Source organism: Beta vulgaris, chromosome 3 (genome assembly GCF_026745355.1).
Source record: "Beta vulgaris subsp. vulgaris cultivar EL10 chromosome 3, EL10.2, whole genome shotgun sequence".
Lineage (NCBI taxonomy): Eukaryota > Viridiplantae > Streptophyta > Magnoliopsida > Caryophyllales > Amaranthaceae > Beta > Beta vulgaris.
Window position 1 is genome coordinate 54,665,367 of NC_079204.1, and position 16,629 is coordinate 54,681,995.

Genomic DNA, 16,629 nt, shown 5'->3' on the forward strand with positions numbered 1-16,629 from the left:
GTTATGTTTTTAAGGGCTCGTTTGGTTGTCATGAATTTGCATTAACCATGGAATTTTATTTCCTAGGAAGTACATTTTTTTTGTTTGGTTGAACATGGGGAATTCTATTTTCCATGGGAATTTCTACTTACGTAGGGGGCCTAGGTAAGTTATTTTCTCCATTTTGTAGGAAATAGATATTCCTAGGAAGTTCTATTTCCCATGTTTTTACCAAACAAACAACACCACATATTATACTTCTTAGGAATTTTGATTTTCGATGTATTTGAATGTTAACGAAACAAGCTCTAATATGGTTGACCCTTGTTCAATTAGATATTAATTGTTATCGGAGATGCCAATAAAGACCCCGAACTTATATTGTTGCTGTGGTGGCCTAACTTAGGTATGTCGCTACGTCTTACTAAGTGGTCGTTTGGTTGTACATAAGTTGTTTTTCTATGTAATTGCATTTGTTACGAAGTGAAATATTATGTTTGGTTGATCACGTGAAGTAATTCATCTTTCACTAGGGGTCTAGGTAAGTAACTTCCTTCATTCTTGCACATTTCTATATCATACAATTTCACACTCTCTTACTAGGAACTTTTAGTTCCATGTTTTTTTTTGCCAATCAAACTAGCATGAAGATGGGATATATTTCTCCCTCCTTTTGTTGGAACATATTAAGGTTTTGTTTGGTTGAGCAAAAAGCTATTAGTGAAAAACATAGTTGTAGAATTAGTTTTTCTTTGTTGGGTTTATACTTTCCTCCGTCTCATATTACTTAAAACATGTTGACTTTTACACTATTCACACACTCACTTTGACCATGTTTTGTGAATTCTACACAAGCAAAATTATAGTCATGTACGATCTTGTCAGATTCAATTCGACATCTAGTTTCCAAATATCAAATTTTTATATAATTTAAAGTTAGAAGGAAGAGAAGTAAAAATACAGGGGAGAGACCCAGGAGAGTATGGATGGGAGATGAGAAAAAAAAAGGTAAATATATAGTTAATAGAATAGGGAGGAAAGAAAGAATTATTTCCTTTACTTGGGATACTGTTTTCTAGCAAATTAGGAAGTCATTGTTCAGAATTTGTTTTCCTTCCAACCAAACACTCCCTATGTGGAATAAGTAATAGAGAATTCCAACTTCACATTGTATTGTTTTCATGTTCGCTTTTCTGGAGTTCTTTAATTCAACTTAGAATCATTATATGTTGCTCTCAGAAGCACTATGTTTATGATATTCAAAGTGAATATGCTTTTGAATTGAAATGAAAATAACCATTTTCTGTAATGGATAAATCATGTATTCACTATGTATATGCTTTCGTAATGAGTGCCATAATGAACTGATTCTTTTTCAAAACTAATCATAATGAACTAGTTGTTTATTCGTTTAGAGCATGAAGCACCATGCCCGTTTATTTGGTTAGAGCATGAATCACCATGCCCGAATCTAGGATATATTTTGTGCATTGTCATTAGTCCCAACCTATGTTGCTCAGACACGGATTGCGTGTCTACTCGGATACGGGTGTCCAAGTGTCCGACTCGGCTATTTTGTAGCAAAAACACAAGTTTATAGTTTAAAATGAAGTATCCAAGTGAAGTGTCGGACATGACACGACACCCGCTTTTTGAGGTAAAGGAAGGTGTCGGAGTAACATACTCACTCCCAGCTATGTCAAGCTTCAATAAATATTTAAGGTTGCCTTAACTAGTTTGTGTTCCCATCTAAAGAAATTATAGTGTGAAAGTATGAAAATGCAAGTAGTTTTTTAGTTGATAATGATATGGAGAAATGTAGGACCACAAAGTTTTGTTTTGATTGAAGATTGCATACTGTTTAGTTGACAAAAATACAAGTATTGTTTTCTAACTAGTTGTATTTCCTTCACAACAAATTGAGATCAGAACCTGCTTCCTTAACTCCTTAAGTAAACTTTATGTAGCAAATTCTATTTTTCCAATTAACCAAACAATTTCTGGTACTATTTATTTTTTGAGGATTTGTCATTGCTGGAAAAGGTAACTTCCTGTATCTGTACAGATAACCATTTAAATTAACCTATTTTTATTTCTTAATTCTAAATATCATTAGTAAAAAAAAAAAGTAGGTTTAAGAGTAACTCAATGAGGGGAAAAAATCCATTTACTATTTACTAGTGTAAAGAATCCATCTTTCTTTTTAGTTTTTGCCGGAGCACTCAAAATTAATTTATAGAAATTTAAATATACTACTAACATATATAATGTTACTGTAAGAGTGTAAGAAATCGAGCAAACAAAGCATATAAGGAATCACAAGCTGTTGGTAGACTAATAACCCAAAGGTGTACACTCAATTTTCTCAGTGACTGTCCCCAGCTCTGCTTGTCATTTTCAGTTCCCAAAGACTTTATACTTAACAAATAACAATATCATATTGAAAGTTCCCACCTGCTTCCTCCACTTGTTCTTGAAAGTTAATGAGTTCCATCAAAAGTAAGAGCAGCTTAGTGGGTAGTTAGCCATTTCTGATATTCCCTCGCTTTCTCTTTGCAACATACTTTCTCCCTTGTTCTTAAATTTCTGGTAATAATGGCCTTAGAATTTGTTTCTGGGTTCATTGTGTCATCCTTACTACAAGAATTGGTAGACAAGATCAAAGCTTCAGCTGTTGATACAATTGCTCTAGCATATTCTTGTAATATAGAGGACGAGCTCAAAAAACTCGAGGCAACTTATGTAAAAGCTCAGTCCATGCTTGATAACGTAGATGGATGGGACCTCATATCGAGCAAGCTGCACCGAGACTGGGTGGCAGATATCAGGAGAGCTTGCTATGAGACAGAAGATTTTACCGAATGTCTGAAGCTTGAGATTCTTAAGAAAAGAGGGGATGTTGGATTTTTTCAGTCTTACTGGTCAAAATGGGGGTTGTCTTCTAAAATCTGCAACTTGCAAAGCAATCTGATGTATTTAATAAGTGCATCAGATCAGTTTATGGCAAGGAGTCATGGAGTTAAGGATGAGAGACACCTTGCTCTGGACAAAGAGCCGATGATTGTACCTGATGATGAAAGCTTCCGAAGAAAGCAGGACAAGGAAAGCATTATTCGGCTGCTGTTGCAACCAAGCAGCAGCAGTGTGGTTCTGATAGCAGGGATGTTCGGGGTGGGAAAAACTGCGCTAGCTCAAGTGGTGAAGAATGACTCACTGATCCAACATCATTTTGATCATAGATTATGGGTTTCTGTATCCGGGAATTTCAATCTCATGAAAGTTCTGTGCTCGATGATCTTAGACTTGCAGCTTGAGCAAACCAAAGACGTCAATTCAATTTCCTCTCCTCCATATTCTGAACAGCAATGTACACGGCTGTTTCAGGGATTGTGCAAGGAAAGAAGGATTCTTGTCGTGCTGGACGACTTGTGCAATTTCGTGAAGCCTCAAGATTGGGAAGATTTCCAATCTCTCCTCCTTGACCCCTCTTGTGTGTTTGGTATTCTCATTACCACTCGCAACCCAGCAGTTTCCACTATAGTTGCTTCTCTTAGTAGCATCACTACTGCATCCTATTACTTGCAGCAGATGTCAGATGATGATTGTGGGTTGATCCTGCAGAAAAAAGTTGTTTTAGCTGCTGTCAACAAGCGGATGCGTTGTGGAAGGAATATGTCAGAGGTGATTGCACTTCAGATAGCAGAGAATTTCTGCAAGGGATTGCCATTGGTGGCAAATATCATCGGATACCACCTCTCCTTGAAGCAAGACGATCAATGGCCTATTAAACTGTCTAAAGACTTGTGGTGCATGCCAGAATTCAGAGAACTAATCTTTCCGGCTTTCAGATTGAATTATTCTGATCTGTCCTTCTTTCTGAAAAATTGTTTCCCCTACTTTTCTCTCTTTCCTAAAGATTTCATTTATAATAAGGATGATTTGGTTCGGTTATGGTTCGCGGAGGGCTATATTAAACCCCAATATGCAGGTTTCCAATATTCAGACTGCTCAGAGTATGCAGTCTTAGAAGAACTTGGAAATTATTACTTTGACAATGTATTGTCCCAATCTATCCTTCAAATATACCATCCATTTGATCAGGAGCCACAGATCTACAGAATGCATGAATTTGTCCACCGTTATGCTCAATTTATAGGGTCCGACATGTATATTCAGCTAGATGATCAATTTGTTACAAGATCTGCAAGCCATATGCTGACTCCTACACCTATTGCTTCTCGATATAAAAATTCTCGACATCTGTCTTTGCTTTGTCGGAGTATTCCAAGACCAATATGGAAGGATATAGAAAGATATTCGGAGGGCCTAAGAACAATACTATCCCTCGGTGAGCACATAAGCATTGGTGAAGTTAGTTACACCCTTTTTCTGAAACTAGAATCCTTGCGAGTAGTCAACTTGAGTGGAACTGATATAAATGAGCTACCAGAGTCAGTGGGAAAACTCAAACATCTTAGGATCCTTGATGTTTCCAGAACTGATATCCAAGAGTTTCCTGCATCCATTACTAACCTTTACACGTTACAGTTCCTCAAAGCTGAGCAATGTCCTCTGCTTCTTCAATTACCCAAAAGAATAAAAAAGTTGACTCAGCTACTACATCTCGAGGTTGACATCAAGAGTTTGAGTTCTATGCCACCTGAGATAGGGAATCTAGGTAATCTTCGCACCCTTCCTGCGTTTATTGTGGGTAGAAAGCATGGGTATCGTGTCACAGAATTAAAGAATATGAAGTACCTCCAAGGATCAATCTGTCTCACAAATCTTGAAAACATCAAGGATGGGGAAGAAGCAAAGGGAGCAATGTTGAAAAACAAGCCGTTCCTCAGAAGTTTAGAGCTTGAATGGTCTAGATACTCTGCCAATCAATTAGTCACTGAAACTGTCTTCTGTGGCTTAGAACCTCATGAAAATTTAGAAGAGTTGCAAGTAACAGGATATGATGGCACTCGATTTCCAAGCTGGCTCAGTAGTCCTTCGTGTAATTTGACTAGCATTCACTTGCTAAGATGTGACCAGTGTAGCATCTTGCCAGCACTGGGGAAACTTCAAAATCTGAAGTTTCTTCATATCGAGGAGATGCATTGTGTAGAATACATCGATGACCGGTTTTCAGGAATAGGATTAGTTGGAGGATTCCCATCACTGGAGTCGCTGAAATTGCAAGACATGACGAGTCTTACAAAATGGGAAGGATTGCAAGTGACTCAAATGCCTCGCCTTCGTGAACTCAACATCACAGATTGTCCAAATCTGATTTCTCTCCCTTCACTAAACTTGTTAGCTTCCTTAGGCAACCTGGAAATAAGCTACTGCCCCGCATTGCAAGCACTGCCTGAGGAAGGCTTGCCTTTATCATTGGAAACATTGATTATTGTAAGAAGTGAATTGTTGATGCAGCGTTGCTTACCGAGGCAAGGTGTAGACTGGGAGAAGATCAAAGACTTACGCAATGTAGTGTTTGATTTTGTGAAGATACCCACACTTGTCAGATTATCTTAGTTATCCTTTTATTGTAGGATTGATAGTTTTCCTTTATTTTGTACTAGGAAAATTAGAGTATTGAAACAGTATATTCAAGCTCTGAGTCCTTCCTCTTATATCTATTTGCTTTCTCTGATAAATTAACTTCTCTAAAAACTGAATTTCTCAGGAATCATTGAATGTTTTTTTTTTTTTTTTTTTTTTTTTTTTTTTTTTAAATTTTTAAACGGCGTTCTTGTTCTTTACTTGTAGTCTCTCTTGTTACATAAAATTTTAGTTTCTTAAGCAGCAATGCCTCTTCTAATTGTATTGGTTTAACTTTGCATTGAGATCACTCCAATAGCTCTTAGGATAGGGATGTACAAAATAAACTGTATATGTTGGGTTTTATGGAGATGGTTAAGCATGAAGGAGTCATAAGGTTGTATAGCTCGGATGTAGATCAGTAAATGTCCCAAGTGAATTGGTCGAGTAGAAAATTGTGCTGATAATTCTTATTTTTCCCTAGTATATGGATGTTGTCAAACCGTTTCATAATAGGATTATCAGTTTATAGAATTTAGAACTCCTAGAGAGAGCATCCAAGTGTTCATAGAATCAAATACCCTTAAGGCTTAGATTGATAGATTCTTGGTAGTCTTTGCATGAGCATCGCATACATCATCCAACATCATAGTACAAATTTGGTGGTTTTCCTCGCGATTTTTGGGTTTCCACATCAAATCTTGTGTTTTATAGTGTTGTTCTTCTATGTGATTTCCACCATGGTTATTCAGTTTGATTGCACAATTTGTGAGTCCCAAGCCAAACAAATATTCGATCTGCTAATCGATCTTAGCTTTTCTTGGTGTCGTCTCCAAATTTATTTCAGATTGGTTATCTGATACACATTTTTTGGATATTAGTTTCCTGTTTGGATAAATATTTTTCAGATATCCGATATTTGTTCCAATATTTAGAAAATAGCACTGTATTAATGTGGGTTTTTTATTTTTTTTTGTTTTGACAGTTTAACAGCGATTAAAAGACATAATTGATTCGTGCCATTAGTCTTCTTCCAGGTTTATAGCTGGGAACATCAACCTTATGCTAATGTCTGTAAGTGATTGAAATTCTTAAAATAGAGAGAATATTGTTGCATTTCGGATCTGCAGTAATATCGGATCTGAAAGTTTTTGGATATCATATGTATAAAGTTTGATATTGTATGTATGAAGGTTTACGGATACAAATACTAGCAAATATTAGATATTAGATGTTCGGATTGGGTATTCATTTTGTTCTTAGCCGAAGGATGCATTATTAAATACTAAAACTCATGTGACTTTGTAGTAACAAAAATTTGGAAATGTTCCCTTAGATGTTATATTTCAATAATTCCATAATAATTTATAAAGAGGTTTGTTATTTATTTCTTAGTCATATGTAATATTTTAAAATGATTTAGTAAGTTTTACCTTAGAGACTACTAAAATTTGAAAATTGGATAATGATCTCTTGAGAATAGAGAGTGCGTCCCTTAAAAAGAAGCTCGTACTATATAGATAGGACCATAAGAGTACATGTACTGCTGAGGATTATAATATGAATTAGCCAAGAAATTAAGGGGCCTTGTTGAGCCTTAATGCTACTGATTACAGGATAAATCTTCGAACTCAAATTTAGCAGGAACATCAAATTGAAATGATCATAGTTCAATTCCAAATTCTAAGGATCAACTTTTGACCTATATGCTGCTCTCTCCCCAGTGAAGGTAACCTTCTTCTCGTGTTTGCAGATCGGAACTGGCAATTGGAGAGCATTCCCTATCAAGAATTCCTCCCTGCTCTTCGGCCTCCTTTCCTCGTTGGTATATGAATGAATTAGAACTATGCTGACTCTGAACCCAATCTTGGTTAACCTCCATGGAATAACTTAAGCTCAACAAAGGACAATCTTCAACCACCAACGTTTTAAGTGAAGGCGCGAATTCTCCTTCGGCCAATGTTTGAAGCTTGGTGCATTGATTTAATTCCAAATATTCTAGAGCACGAATGTTTGTCAGCTCAGAAAGAGCAGCCAATTTTGGACAATCCTTGATTGAAAGCTTTCGTAGACATGGAAAGTCAAGTTTTCCTATATTGTTCCATTTTTCTAAGTTAAGCATTGATTTGATCTCTAATTTCTGTAGTGCTGGGAATGCAACAAACTGATCATCCTCATCAATAGCAGCTGCAGCAACAACAATGTGCTCATCTCTCCGAAAGTGAAAATCAATGATTCTGACTCCAATCATATCGATCAAACTGAGTGATTCAAGTGAAAGTAGCTGTCCTAGAGATGGCAGGAGTTGACAACTTGCACATTTGAAGAGGGTTAGTTTTGTGAGGTTAACAAAAGATGGGTCGCTAATCCAACTTGGAAATATTGATCCCCTGTAACAAAGTATCCGTAGGCCTTTGAGGTTTGTGTGTGGTTGTAGATACTTGATCACCTCATTGGTGACTCCGATGCTCTCTTGGTGCTCGTCATCAGTCCATTGAAGCTCTAAATTCTTGAGTCGTTGCTTATATTTCAGGCTTGCCTCCTTAGCATCATTCAGGTTAGCAACATTTTCAAGCTTTGAAAGGCAAAGTTTTCCCCCAAGCTCGTTCATGTTTGCCAATTCTCTAATGCGGCAACCATTTTCTCTACCAACAATGAACTCTGACAAAGTGTGCAGGCCTGTTAATGCGCCCATCCCAGCTGGCATAGAATTGATACGGCGAAGGGTGCCAAGATCAAGATGTCGAAGGCTTGTTAGCTTTCGGATGGCTTTTGGTAATGCTACTAGGCGAGGACAGTTCTGGAGCTTCAAGGTTTGCAAATTTTGAAGGAACTCTATGGTTTCAGGCAACCTTTTAATGAGTGTTTCAGAGAGGTCAAGATAACACAGAGATCTAGCATTACCTATAGAACTTGGAATCTCTGATATTTTAGTCTTGCTCAAATCCAGAGCACGGAGATTCTGCAACGACATGAATAGATTATAAGCAATGTGATCAACATTCTTAGCCTTATGATTCCGCAGCAACAAAAGCGACCTCATATTTGTAAATCTTCCAAGAGCTTGAAGATCAATATTGAGAAAACACTGCAAAGTTACATGAAAGTGTTCTGTTTCTCTTACACGAGTGATTTTCGATCTTTCTAGGACCTGTTCTGGAAGTTCAAGACTGTGTACCTTGTACCAAGATTTCCCAGTACCATAATGATCTTCTTTCAAGAAAGAAATGTATTCTTTATGCTCACAAAGAGCTCGGAGATAGGAAGCAGCTATATCTTCCATGGGTTCTTCCTTGATCAAACCTTCTGCCATCCATAACTGGATCAACGTATCGTGATCTATCTCGTAATCCTTTGGGAAGAGAGTGCAGTAAACCAAGCAGTCTAAGCATTCCTGGGAAATGTTTACTGATTGATCCAACATCTTCAGAGAGCTCATACACTTGAACATATCCTCATAAGCTTTGCTCTCTCTGCAATACTTCTCTGACTTAGGTTGGTCAGTTTTTCCATCACTATGTTTGGCGGACAATCCCGTTAGGCGTTGAACGACTGACCTGAACTGTGATGCATCAGTATAAATAATTTGAGGTTTCTTAGTGAAGACTATATTTGGTAATGGGGAATCTTTGGTGCTTTTTACTGGGGGTAGAGGATGTGTTTTGGGTTTGAGCTTCTTTGATTTTCTTAACTGGGCCAACGTGTGGTCGGCGGTGGAGGTGATCTCGTATGTATCTTCCATAGTAGGGCAGAAACACTCGGGAGAGACAGAAGGATAAGAAGACAGGGAAGAAGCTTTGTGAAGCAAAAAAAGTAGGGGAGATGTAGACTTGATAGTTTTCTAGTCTATATAATTGTAGCAGTTACTAGTGTTTTCTTTAAAAAAACAGAGGCTTTGGACCATGACAATGATTTGGAACCATTGGTTGGTTTGCAAATTAAAGCCAAACTTTACGAACTCTTGTTGAGACCCATAATTAATATTGTTACAGCCAGACTTGGGATTGAATTTCGTCTATAGCAGTGCTCTGTGTGACTAGTTAGTGTCATAGTGGTTGACACATTCAGTAGCTGAAGTCAATTTTGGTGTGCTCAGTCCTGCTAGTTGACAAACACTGTCGGTATCATCCACAGGGACCATAACGCATTAAGCAGGTGCACTGGTTTAATTTTATAGTACTTTTTTTGTGTCTGACTACTATTGTTGATATTACTGAGTAATTCAGAAGAAAATTATATGTTGTTGGAAATTAGTATTTTAAATATCCACGTAGATTTTGTGTCAGCATCTCATAAATTATTACTTTTATTAGAGGCGAGTTTTTATGAGTTTCACCAGTAAGGCAGTAATTATCAAATGGGACTCGTTCTTTCTCTAATAGTGAAATTCTAGATCCATCACTTTAGTAATCAACATATTGTCTTGGTGAAGCAGAATACTGAAGCGTTTACTTTTATGTTGTTTATGATTTGCACTTAGTGAGAATTTAAGGCTGAAGCAGTAGAGAGAATGAAAGAGGTATGGGGATTTTATTCAACCAACTAACTTCACTCGATTTTTCATATTTCCTCCGTTATGGAATTACTTGCAACAAGTGGACTTTTACACTATTCATACGATCCCTTTTGGCCATCTAGTATATGTAGGATCTTATTATATCTTGGTGTATACTTTCAAAAAACTTTTTACAAATTTTTACTTATAGATGATATCTTATATCAATGGTTAAAGTTGTGCATTAGGAGGCGTGAAATTACTAGTGTTGCAAGTAAATTGAAACGGAGGTAGTATCATTTATCATATATAAGTTGTTTAGGATTTCCTAGATTATTAAGCTTCTATCTCTTGCTAGACTTCAAAAATGTATAGGATATTAAGCTTTGACTTTTGTAAGATATTTTACACCAGAATTTGCATGATTTATCTAATTATTTTTATCATGTGTCACTTACTCACTTAGCAGCAGCAGTTGGACCATGAACTCAAGTATTCATCGGGAAATAGTCATTTCCAACCTGTGATGCTTATGAAGCTTTGGTATATCCAGCAAAATATGACTAATGAATTCATCAAACTCCATCAAAAGAAATAGTAGTACTTTTCAAAAACATGAGCAACTAGTTCTATACTTCTATGTGGACTATGTAGTTGCTTTCTGGGTTGGTCGTGCTTGCTAATCAGATTGATCTCAGATACTATAATACATTAAATCTTTCGATACCGATTGTTAACATAAATTTTAGCTCATAAGAGTAGTTAATAGTTAATACTGTTTGAATGATATTAGAGTAGACTTATTAAACCCAGCTTGGCTTTTGAAAAGCTCAATTAGATACACAAGTCTAATCAACACAACTTGGCTTTTTAAAACACAGTTAGAAAAGACTTGTTAAACCCTGATATGATGTTAGTGAATATTCTATAGAATTGTTCTACATCAAGTGTACAGAATAATAAAGTCTGATCCAACATGATTTTGCTACTGCACATCAAAAACTTTTCTGTTTCTATCAATTCTGAATTTTTGTGATTCAATACATTTCTTATTTCCAATCTGTTAAGGAAAAATGAAGCCAGAACCATTTCTTTCCAGTTCTGCTTCAGCTTTGTTGAAAAAACTTGAGCCTTACAACCCTGATAAACCAAAGATCCTAAGAAGTCCTGCCAAAAAAAGAATTTCAGCTCCTGTTCGAAAGCTGATCACTTCACTCGTCCTCATTGGTTGCATTGGTAAGCTCCAAGACAAGAACACAGAATATTACGATCAAGTTGAACTGCCAGAGGATCTTCTCAACAATGTCAAGGACATTGTTTATGAATTCAACGATTTGTCAGATGAGATTGGAACAGAACGTTTAGTGAAGAAGTTGCAGCAGTGGGAATATTTTTCCAACTCCACATATCATGTGCTCTCTGAATTCGAGTGGAGGGCAAAGGAGATCAAGAAGGGTCGAGGAACGTACATCAAAACAGAAGAGGCGAGATTCTTTGCAGGACTTAAATTCCATTATGTCGATCTCCCTTCTTGTATAAGACCTTGTTTCGTCTATTGCTCCATATATCCCAAGGGTCAGAACATGGTGCGGGAAACACTCATAAATCTGTGGATGGCTGAGGGGTTTTTGTGGTCCCCTTCATCATCTCATATAGAAGATCTAGAAGATATTGGCAACCGCTACTTCAATGAGCTCCTCTGGAGAGGCTTATTCGAGGAGCCAACTTTTGCGTTTGGTAGTAAGCATGAGGAGAAAGAAGAGGATCAAGTTATCTATGATTGCAAAGTGCCTAACAATATGCATTTTTTTGTGAGTAAAATTGGAGGAGCAGAGGTATTTAATGTGTTTGGCGAGCAGAAATGTAGCTCCCAGCTTGAAGGTCTAGAATCAAGTAGGAGGTTTGCGTTAAACAAGGATTCTCTGATTGAAGAAGGCTTTCTGAAGAAGCATTGGAATGATCGTCGGGTGAGAACATGCATGCTGTTTGGCTTGAAGCGTCAAGTTGGGGACTCCTTCCTCGAGGAGATTACTTGGAGGTTTGATAAGATACTCGTCTTAGATTTATCAGGAACAGAGTTCAAGGAGCTGCCACGATCTACTAGAAGGCTCAAGCAGCTTCGATATCTGAGCTTATCGAGAAATGGCATCATTGAAGCTCTTTCGTTTAGATTGTATGAGTTGAAGTATCTTCAAACACTAGTTCTTGATGGATGCCATCGGCTGCAAGAGTTGCCTAGACACACAAGTGATTTAATAAGATTGAGGAACTTGTATTTGACCTCAAAAGATACTATTCTTTCAGAGGTCATCCTCTCTGGGTGGACTTCTCTTAGAATCCTTGAGCTTTCTCATTGCAAGCGATTAACAGCCTTATCATCTGAGGGTGTCAAAAACCTGCTCAACTTGAGAAAGTTGCGCATCTATGATTGTCCAAGGTTAGTTTCTCTACCTGACAATATGAAGTTCTTGACTCGCATAGAGGAGCTAGTTCTTCATAATTGTCCTCAATTAGATCTAACTGAGAGTGAAGCCATGGACAAATTACTGAACCTTCGGTCTTTGGAGATCATAGGCCTCGCAAAGTTGGTTGAGCTGCCTGTGGGGCTTCAGTCTGCCATTAATCTTCGACACTTCTTCATTGCGAATTGCAGAAACTTGAGGGATTTTGCAGGAGTGCTTTCTTATCAAACATCTCTCCGAAGGCTCTGCATTTATGATTGTTCAAATCTGGTAGCTCTTCCTGAAGGCTTATCAGTTCACCTGCAACTCATAGATATCAGAGGGTGTTCCGAATTGAGTAAAAAGTTTGATAGTGAGGACGAATGGAGGTTGGTCTCTCACATCCCTGAAATCATCCTTGACGGACAATGTATCCAAGTAAGTTCTAAGATCGTGTTATTTCTACATTTTTTCTTCCATTGTTTGATTAAAGGGTTTATCTTAGTCAGGATCATGATTGACATAATAGTCACTGGCCATGCAATAATCTGGGGATAAGTAGCTAATTCTAATAATGTAATATTTTTCTTCATTTGCCTACTATGTGTTGCAGAAAAATTGTAAATCCAGTGTTGAGATAGAAGCTGCTTTCCGAGCTTCATCTTCAAGAAATGAAGCTCCAGAAGCATTGAAGTTACCTCGGATTATCCCCTTCTTTAATTTGAAATTGCAAACTTTCGGAATGGTTGAAGACATTAAAGGTACGACAATGTTTTCTATACTCTATTAATCTTAATCGCGGTGTTTGTTTTAGTAGAACAGACACAATCACTTTCTATTTATGCAAGAAGAAACTTCATCACAGATTTTGCTTTATTGCCAAAACACAAGCATGCATTTTGTAATAGATTGTAGTCTTTGCTAACTAAACTGTGGAATTATGATTTACAATGGTATTTTCACGGTTTCACCACTCATGTTAAACTAAATGTCTTTAATGAAGTAAACAAGAACCAAATAACAAAATTAAGAGAGAATATATAAAGCAAGAGAAAGACGCAATAATACAGGAAATAGTTCTATTTGATTTTACTAAGTTTTTGGCAAATTGTACAGAGAAGAGCATTGAAGTGGAAAGGAGACTGCTAGAGCAAGAGCCTCAATTTGGAACTTCCATCAAATCCCAAGTCCGAGATCTATTTGCAAGAATGAAAAACTCAATTCTTGCAAAAGATTATGAAGATCAGCTTATAATAAAGTCATCTGAAACAGAAGATTCTATGAACTTGCCTCCAACTCAATCCACAAATCATGATCAAGTAGAAGCAAAGCTCCTTTGCTCTCTCTTCCCAAAGGATCACGAATTCGAGAGAGAGACGCTAATTCAGTTATGGATGGCAGGAGGTTATCTAAACAATGAACCTTTGGAAGATCAAGGAGACCAACTCTTTAACATGCTCTTATCAGAAAGATGCATCTTAGAATCACGAATCGACACTTTGACGCAGAAAACAAAGTACAAATCTAATGTTGGTGACATTTCAACCATTGTCTCTGAATCCTACACAAAGGTGAGGGACAAAAGGCAAATGTTTGATCATATATCCAAGAATTCCTTGCATATGGCTCTGATGTGTGATGATATTGGCGAAAAAGATTTTGAAGAGCTAAAGAAATTCAATGAGTTACGTACGCTCTTATTTCTACGCAACTATGGCTCTCATATCAAGCAAATTCCTTTTGATTTGTTCCTTTCTCTAAGGTGTCTACATGCTTTAGATTTGAGCGGAATTCACATAACCGAGTTGCCAAGTTCTATCGGGAATGTGAAGATATTGCGTTATCTTGATCTTTCAAAGACCCTCATTAGATCATTACCTGAAACCATTGATCGTCTTCAAAACTTACAAACTTTGAAGCTCAAAGAGTGTGCACATCTTTTTGAGCTACCTAGAGGTATAACAAAGTTAACCCTTCTTCGGCACTTGGAATATGATGTTCTTGGCCAGTTAACAGTAATGCCACGAGGAATAGGGGGTCTTTCCGCATTGAGAACTTTATCAGCCTTCATCGTCGATGGCAAAGAAGGTTTTTCTAATATCGAAGAACTGAAGTTTTTAAACAACCTTACTGGAAGCTTTTGCATATCGGGGTTAGAACACATAGAAGATCCAGAGGATGCCAAGAAAGCTGCCTTGAGCGACAAAAAGCATCTTACGCAATTAGAGCTAAGGTGGAGTGACATAGTCCAAGATTGGACACATAATGAAGCAAAAGTTCTTGCACATCTTGAGCCAAGTACAGCTTTAGAAGAGTTGCAAATACTTTGTTTCCCGGGGGTATCATTTCCAAGTTGGGTTAGCCATCCATCATATGAGAAACTTGTTAGCATTACTTTCTTAAAATGTAAAAATTTGATCCTTCCTCCTTTAGGCAAGCTACCAGAACTCAAGTATCTCGAAATTATTGAGTCAAACAATGTGGCAAAGATTGATCGAGATTTTTGTGGAGGTACAATGCAGGTTGCTGCATTTCCTAAATTGGAGAAATTGACAATTGATGGCATGTTTATATTGGAAATATGGGAGGGAGTTAATGATGGTGATTTCCCACACCTTTCTGAGCTCAGTGTGAAGTTCTGCCCCAACTTGAGTACACTCCCTATGCTTCCTCAACTGCCTCCTCTCAAATATTTGGAATTAAGCAATTGTACATCACTTAAATCGTTGCCGGATGGAAGATGTCTAATATCATTGGAGACTCTATTGATTGAGGATTGCCCTCTGATTGAAAAAATGTGTTCAAAGGAAGGTGATTATTGGCACAAGATAAAACATGTGCTGGATATATGGGTTGATGGTTTACAGGAGTGTGTGACATTGAATGAAGATGATAATATTGGGACAACAGAAAAAGTTGCTGAAGATAAGAAGAAGTTGGATAAGGTATTTCCATAATTTTTTCCTTTTATATATTTACTTTGAGTTGGCCATTATCATATACTATATGTTGCTTTAGTTCTTAAACACACACATATAAACAAGGAATCAAGGATATCTCATATTCCTGGGTAGTTAATTCTCTGATTTACATGAATGATATCAAGGATATCTCATGATTCTAGTATAATAATCAAACATACGTATGAGAATGACATTTGTTTTAGCTTTTACTATGCTTGTTCAGTTGTTTGAAGCAAATAATTAAGTAATCTGTTGCTATTGTTGTATCAGGACGTATGAAAAAGGCTCAAAGATGTTTTGTAAGATCGTCGTGTTCTTCTGCAATGAAGCTAGTTTTGAGTGAGGCCAGGGAAGTATTAGAGTCATAGTAAGTATATTATATTAGAGTCCTAAACTAATAAGAAAACTATACTCGTTTTCTTATTAGTCTCGGACTCTAATATAATATACTTACCATGACTATACTAAGAAGAGTACATGGGCAGCTGCGGCCTGCTGTGCTTCCAACAAAGTTACAAAGATAGTGCTCCTCGACTTTCTTTCGCTTTGTAGTATTCTGTGTGCCATGCAATTTTAGGTCCCAAAATGATGATCACCATCTGTTCTTTGTTGAACTTAGACTAATTAATCATATTGGTGTAAAATTTGCACCTTCTTGTCATTTTGGTATAAGAAAAAAAATGTAAACCTATTTTTTCGCTGGAATTTATGAAATCATACACACTGTTCACTATTGTATCATTCGTCTGGTGTTTTCAATTGTCCCATACTTTCGCCCAACTTAATATAATATTTGAGCTCATTTGGTTATATTTAACAAAAGTGAAAGTATTGGGTCAGACCGTCTGACGTATTGTTTACTGTCAGACGGGCTGAGCCCAATACATCTATTTATAATACTCCCCAATGCATAAAAATAGGACTTTTTTGAAGCCATAGTATGAGCTGTATACAGCTCTCTATAACTTGATCTGTTCAATAATTTTTGTATCTCAAACTTCATGCGGTTTTGTCTTGAGTTGATTACAACATCTACGTGTATGAAACCATTCAGATAAGAATTAATTGCTAGCTACTTCAGTGACTTGCCATTTTCATTGTTTATGGCTGACATGTCTTTCGATTTTGATGATCCGCAAATCTCCCAACCAAATAAAGATAATAACAAAATAAGAAAGGAGAATCCCAGAAAACCTCACCGGAACTTCATCGCATTGATACT

The 16,629-nt window shown here is 37.0% G+C and overlaps 3 protein-coding genes across 3 annotated transcripts; 2 read left to right on the forward strand and 1 right to left on the reverse strand.

Annotated features, from left to right (window-relative positions):
- The first annotated feature begins 765 nt into the window (after positions 1 to 765).
- LOC104889620 (putative disease resistance protein RGA3) lies at positions 766 to 5,668 on the forward strand. The gene has a single exon (XM_010674878.3). The coding sequence runs from the start codon at positions 2,575 to 2,577 to the stop codon at positions 5,500 to 5,502; it is 2,928 nt and encodes a 975-aa protein (XP_010673180.2). The 5' UTR covers positions 766 to 2,574; the 3' UTR covers positions 5,503 to 5,668.
- A 1,542-nt stretch (positions 5,669 to 7,210) lies between these two features.
- Positions 7,211 to 9,250, reverse strand: LOC130590854 (putative disease resistance protein RGA3). The gene has a single exon (XM_057393439.1). It carries the CDS (start codon positions 9,248 to 9,250, stop codon positions 7,211 to 7,213), a length of 2,040 nt encoding a protein of 679 aa, XP_057249422.1.
- Positions 9,251 to 9,527: 277 nt separating this feature from the next.
- On the forward strand, positions 9,528 to 16,148 carry LOC104889569 (uncharacterized). The gene is made up of 5 exons (XM_048640000.1): positions 9,528 to 9,663; positions 11,072 to 12,882; positions 13,058 to 13,205; positions 13,561 to 15,389; positions 15,678 to 16,148. Exons 2-5 carry the CDS (start codon positions 11,077 to 11,079, stop codon positions 15,684 to 15,686), a joined length of 3,792 nt encoding a protein of 1,263 aa, XP_048495957.1. The 5' UTR covers positions 9,528 to 9,663; positions 11,072 to 11,076; the 3' UTR covers positions 15,687 to 16,148.
- The last annotated feature ends 481 nt before the right edge of the window (positions 16,149 to 16,629 follow it).

What these genes read in the sequence shown, in the direction of transcription:
- LOC104889620 (XM_010674878.3), top strand. Translation starts at nt 2,575, where the DNA reads ATGGCCTTAGAATTTGTTTCTGGGTTCATTGTGTCATCCTTACTACAA.
- LOC130590854 (XM_057393439.1), bottom strand. Translation starts at nt 9,250, where the DNA reads ATGGAAGATACATACGAGATCACCTCCACCGCCGACCACACGTTGGCC.
- LOC104889569 (XM_048640000.1), top strand. Translation starts at nt 11,077, where the DNA reads ATGAAGCCAGAACCATTTCTTTCCAGTTCTGCTTCAGCTTTGTTGAAA. An exon ending in TTGACGGACAATGTATCCAA is followed by an intron (nt 12,883 to 13,057) that starts GTAAGTTCTAAG and finishes TATGTGTTGCAG; the next exon opens with AAAAATTGTAAATCCAGTGT. An exon ending in AATGGTTGAAGACATTAAAG is followed by an intron (nt 13,206 to 13,560) that starts GTACGACAATGT and finishes CAAATTGTACAG; the next exon opens with AGAAGAGCATTGAAGTGGAA.